General features: G+C 46.0%; 1 protein-coding gene across 1 annotated transcript; it reads left to right on the top strand.

Moving 5' to 3' along the window:
- Positions 1–847: 847 nt before the first annotated feature.
- LOC308515570 (claudin-7-like) lies at positions 848–1,234 on the top strand (the record flags this gene model as incomplete). Its single annotated transcript, XM_081086083.1, has 1 exon — positions 848–1,234. The coding sequence occupies one exon, from the start codon at positions 848–850 to the stop codon at positions 1,232–1,234; it is 387 nt and encodes a 128-aa protein (XP_080942209.1).
- Positions 1,235–6,000: the final 4,766 nt, after the last annotated feature.

Genomic DNA, 6,000 nt, shown 5'->3' with positions numbered 1-6,000 from the left:
TTTCCCACGAAGCTGCAAGCAACATGACTCACAGGGAAAACAAATCCCAACAAGTAGAAGCAACTGCAGAATCATAACCATAAAGATCATAGAATTGTTATTATCCAATGTCAAATATAATGTCATTACGTTTCACACGGAGATAAATTAAGGAGGGAATTTGAAAGTACACCAAGGATAAAGTTATCAGTAAAGTAGATTCCTTCCCCAATGTGAGTACCCCTCATCAAATCCCTTGAGGGCCTGAATGGGACAAAAGGTGGAGGAGGAAGGAATTCATCCCTTTTGCTTCTTGCCAGCTTGAGCTGGGACGTCTCACCTGGTCTCCGCTGGCACTCCGGCTGGGATTTAATCAGCAACCCTGGTTCTAAAGCCTTTGGACTTGGACTGAATTACACTGCCAGGCTTCCCGAGTCTCCAGTTCATAGACAGCAGATTGTGGGACTTTTCAGCTTGAGCCAAACTGTCATATACATGTATATGTACTAGTACATCTGGAGAACCTGATGAATGCAAGTAGAATGCATGGTAGCACCAGTGAATCTATGCTATCACTTGCTGCCATACGTTGTTAATGCGAAGTGTTTCTTAAACTGCAAATCTTGCTGGCAAAAACCCTACCCAAGTGGGAGGATTTGTCTCCTTTATATATATCCACCAGGATTCTTAACTGCAACAAAAATCAAACCTGGGTGTTTTAAGCAGGGGGGAAAAATATCATTAAAAATATGTTAGCTTGGGCAGCCGCTGGCTCGAAGGCTGGGGTGACCCGAAAGTTGCTGCCTCCCAGTGATGAGAAGCCTCCTTCCCTTTGCTCGCAGCGGCCTTTCCGGCCACGAGAGCGCTCATGGTGGTGTCCCTCGTGCTGGGCTTCATGGCCATGTTCGTGGCCACGATGGGCATGAAGTGCACACGCTGTGGGGGAGACGACAAAGTGAAAAAGGCCCGTATAGCCATGACCGGAGGCATCGTTTTCATCGTGGCCGGTCTGGCTGCTTTGATAGCTTGCTCCTGGTACGGCCATAAGGTCATCACAGACTTTTATAACCCTTTGGTCCCCATGAGTGCTAAGGACGAGTTTGGTCCTGCCGTCTTCATCGGCTGGGCAGGGTCTGCTCTGGTCCTCTTGGGACGTGCAATGCTCTCTTGCTCCTGCCCTGGGCGTGAGGGCAAAGCTAGGTACGGTGCGCCCCGCCCCTACTCTAAGCCCAGCTCTGCCAAGGAGCATGTGTGAGCTGGGACTCCGTGGCCCCAGCCTGGCAACCTGGACACTTGAAAGGACCTGGGGCAGAGAGCCCAGGCTGTGGGCAGGATGTGCGGGGCAGCCCTGGGTCCTGCAGTCCTGTACACCACGTACAGTTCCCTGGGGGCTGGGTGGGGGAGAACAAAGGAAGGGCGGGTGTGCTTTTCGTACAGTAATAAAAAGTATGTTTTGGAAAGTAGGCTTCTCTCTTTCCCTTCAGGGCCTCTGCTTTTTTCCTACTGAGATCCTTGCAGGGAGCCTGGCACCTTAGTATACCTGTCTCAGCTAAGAAACAAACAAACAAAACCCCTCTTGAGTCTAACGGTGTGCGAAGCCACCCTGTTCCACCCGTTCACTGTTATTCAGGCCCCAACACTACTGACTCTTGAAGACTCAGGTACTTGGTTCCCTTAAGCCATTGACATCTTCCAGTCCCTTCTACTCCCAACTCTTGCTTAAATAGCTACCAGAGAATTTCTTTTTTAATAAAAAAATATTTATTAAAAGAAAATGTTAGCTAGCGCATAGCATCAACGGGAGAACTGACGACGAGAACCGCATTCTGAGCTGCACGGTGACAGACAGCCTGTGTCGAGTTGCTGACCGGGTCTGGTGGCCAGGGCATCGCCGCCATGGCTGTGAAGCTCTAGACACGCAGCTTGCGTCAATGGCGCCAGGATTCACTAGCATTGAATACGGGCCCGATCACCACCCCTGCAGCCACTGCTTTTCCCGGAATTGATCTTCCTGAAACCAGTCTGTCTTGCGAGCTCTGAGGCAGGTGTGTCTGGCAGGCAGAGCCCAGTCCACATGCTGATGCCCCAGCAACAAAATGAGAAAGGAAGTATTTAGCACTGCCGGCTTCGCAGAGGATGATAGGCCCTTTATCTCAGATTCATAACCCGAGGGAATTCGTGGAACATAGGACTGTGTGTGTGTGTGTGGGGGGGGGGGGGGGAACAGTTCCAATGCTGAGGGCCCAAAAGTAATATCCAATGTCCACTGTACCCTTAACCTTCAGGACCACCCCTGCCAGTGTACTGGTGCCAGTATACCTCGGAGCGCCTTCTGCAAACAAGTCTCACCAATTGCAGTGACCTCTGCTTAGGCTGGCGACTGAATAAGGGTTGATTCTCGTCAGGCACAGGCTAGCATCAGGAAGACTTACCTCTGGGAAATTAGGGAGCCACTATCCAGACTGTTGGCTCCAAGAACACACCACCTTGGCCAAGATCTGGGGAACAGGAAGCCACTGTTGTTACTGTTGTTGTTAATCCTCACAGAACGGTATTTTCCCATTGATTTTTAGAGCGAGTGGAAGGGGGAGGGAGAGACAGAGCTTTTGGTGCTGAAACCTTGACATCCTAAATCCTCACATGCTGCCTCATTTCCCCCCACTTAGCTCAGTTCCAGATGCAAGGCCCGTAACTCACTGGGGAGCTGAAAACACATCTGGAGATATACCCACAGGAGGTCTAGGAAACGTGGTTTTGGCTGGAAAGCTCACCTAGGGAGTGCAGGGAGGCAGGACAGGAGGGTGCACATGATGAGCAACCTATCTACCCTAGCTGCCTCCCATGTCATCTTATTCCATCTCTGAATGCTACATTTTTAAAAAATATTTTTAATAGGCAATACATTCACATTATAAAGAAATTGCAAACACCATCACCAGCACACAATGAAAAGTAAATCTTTTATCTGCCTCTGTCCTCCAATCCCTGTTTTCCTCCCTAGAATCATTGACTTTTATCACTTTCCTATTTATTAACCCAAAGACAATGTATATGTGTGTGTGTGTGTGTGTGTGTGTGTGTGTGTGTGTGTGTGTATATATATATATATACCCCTTCCTTTTTGTTCACATATATGGAACATAAAATGTGCACTGTTTTTTGTTTGTTTGTTTGTTTGTTTGTTTGTTTTCTCCCCAATATGTTTTTCATAATAGTAGTGAGAGCAGCATCCTCGAGAACCTAATACCAGGCAAGGACAACCTGACAACAATGAGAACTTCATTTCATTTTTATACATTCTTTGGGGGTTTGTTGTTGTTGTTGTTAATCATCCAGAAGGATATTTTCCCATTGGTTTTTAGAGAGAGTAGAAGGGAGAGGGAGAGGCAGAGATATGCATCGATGACAGAGAGAGAGAGAGAGAGAGAGAGAGAGAGAGAGAGAGAGAGAGGGATTGGTTGCCTCCAGCACTTGATCCCCGGTTAAGGCGAGCCTTCTGCCACCAAAGACCAGCCCGTGCACCATGAGATCAGGTGTGTTTGCTTTGAGGAGTCTCAGTGGAAACACAAGACTGAAGGGATTACTTAAGGCTGAAGCCTTAATAACGCATTGCCCAGCTTCTTTCTTTATTGAGTCTTATAGCGAACAACGAGAAGAAAAGTAAAGACAAACTAGCTGAATACTAGTGCCTGCATTGAGAAAAACGCTCTGACTTTATAAGTAATAAGATCCGTGCTAAGCATTTGAGGTACAGTATCTCAGTTAATTTTGATAGTTAACCTGTGACGTAGGTGCATTTTACAGGTGGGCAAACTAAGCTCAGAGAGGTTGTGACCTGCCTCGGTTTACACAGAGGGGTCAATAACAGAGCTAGGGTTTGAGCCCACATCTGGCTGATTCCCAGCCCACATGTTGCTTATGGCAGAGAGAAGAGAGGTCTCCATTATCTCCTATCTTTAGGAATAGTAGTAGCTGCCGGCGTCAGAGGCAGTCAGAGCCACACCACCAGAGAGGAGACACAGGAGCAGCTCAGGGCAGGACAGCAAGAAGACCCAAAGCACTGCAGTACCTGTCGCCAAGACTCCACAGGCCTGTAACCCCACAAAGGAAACCGGAGTGACCTCTGGTGGCCTAAGAAGTCACCATTCTCGTACCGTATTGAAAGCTGAAGGGAGGTTTCTGCTGTGCTGTCTTTGAAGGTGAGGAGCAGTTGCTACCAGATAATTAATTATTCCCCCTTTGTTCTGTGTTCTCTTTTATTTGTCATCTTCTACCAACTTTCTACGCAACCCTACTTCAAAAGTCACATAGTCCAGAAACACCAATCAGAAAGGACGTATGCACCCCTATGTTCATAGCAGCACAATTCACTATAGCTAAGATCTGAAACAGCCTAAGTGCCCATCATCAGATGAGTGGATTAGAAAACTGTGGTACATCTACACAATGGAATACTATGCTGCGGTACAAAAGAAGGAACTCTTGCCTTTTGCAACAGCTTGGATGGAACTGGAGAGCATTATGCTAAGTGAAATAAGCCAGTCAGAGAAAGATAAATACCACATGATCTCACTCATTTGTGGAATATAGAGAACAACATAGACCGATGAACAGGGACAGATCCAAAGACAGAGAAACAGCAATCAGACTATTAATCCCCAGAGGGAAAGTAGGGGAAGGTGGGGGTCAGGGGAAGAGATCAACCAAAGGACTTGTATGCATGCATATAAGCAAACCAATGGACATGGACAACAGAGGGATGAGAGCATGAGTGGGGGTGGGGGGAGGATGGGGGTTAATGGGGGAGAATGAGGACACATTTGTAATTCCTTAACTAATAAAGAATTTAAAGATTAAAAAAAAAAAGTCACATAGTAAGAATAGTGGCTAAGTTGGTAGACTCTGGACCTAGACTTTTTGAATCCTGACCCTTGGCAGCTGTGCAATCTTAGTCAATTACACACATTTTCCATACCTTACTTTCTTTTAAAAAAATCCTACCATGTGAATTTGCATAGTTCTGATACATTCTTTTTAATGGCTGCCTTAGATGTACCATACTTTATTCGATCACTGCTTGAATGATGAATGATCTCTTTAATCTCAGCGTTTGGCCACTGTGAACAATGCTGCAATAAACACCCATATAAATATATTTCAGTGCTTTCTGGGTGTCTTCCCAGAAGTGGGATTATAGATGAAAGGGTATGTTTTTATTTTTAATAGACATTGCTGGAATGCTTTCTGAAAGGGCTGCACTAATATACAGCAATCTATAATAATAAAAGCGTAATATTCTCATTAGACCCGACAGCCAAGCAACCTTCCGGACATCCTTCCAGACAACCTTCCGGACAAAGCCGAGGCTGCGAGGGCCAAGCCCCTTGTTCGAATTTCGTGCATCGGGCCTCTAGTATATAATAAGGCCATTCCAGCAATCCCACAGCAATAAATATTATCTGAATTTTTCTAAAAGTTCACAGTCTCATAAGTATAAAATATCTCATTGTTCCTTTAGTTTTCATGCCCTGGCTATTTGTGAGCTTGCATATTTCTCATATGCTTCTTTTTTTAAAAAAAATATTTTTATTGATTTCAGAGAGGAAGGGAGAGGGAAAGAGAGATAGAAATTTAAATGATGAGAGAGAATCGTTGATCGGCTGCCTCCTGCACGCCACATACTGGGGATCAAGCCTGCAACCTGAGCATGTGCCCTGACCGGGAATAGAACCGTGACCTCCTGGTTCATAGGTCGAGGTTCAACCACTGAGCTATGATTGCTGGGGTCATATACTTCTTGTTCGTTCAGATTTGTTCTGTGAATTACTTCTTCATGTCCTTTACCCATTTTTCTATTAGGTTGTCAGTTCCTTTCTTATCAGTTTGAAAGAATCCATCTTATGTTATAAATAATAACTTTGTGCCCCGCTAGTGTGGCTCAGTGGTTGAGCCTCAACCTATGAACCAGGAGGTCATCATACAATTCCCAGTCAGAGCACATGCCCAGTTTGCAGGCTCAGT

The sequence above is a fragment of the Myotis nattereri genome (genome assembly GCF_964212035.1).
Source record: "Myotis nattereri genome assembly, chromosome: 3".
Taxonomy (NCBI): Eukaryota; Metazoa; Chordata; class Mammalia; order Chiroptera; family Vespertilionidae; genus Myotis; species Myotis nattereri.
This window is presented reverse-complemented; position numbering and strand designations above follow the sequence as displayed.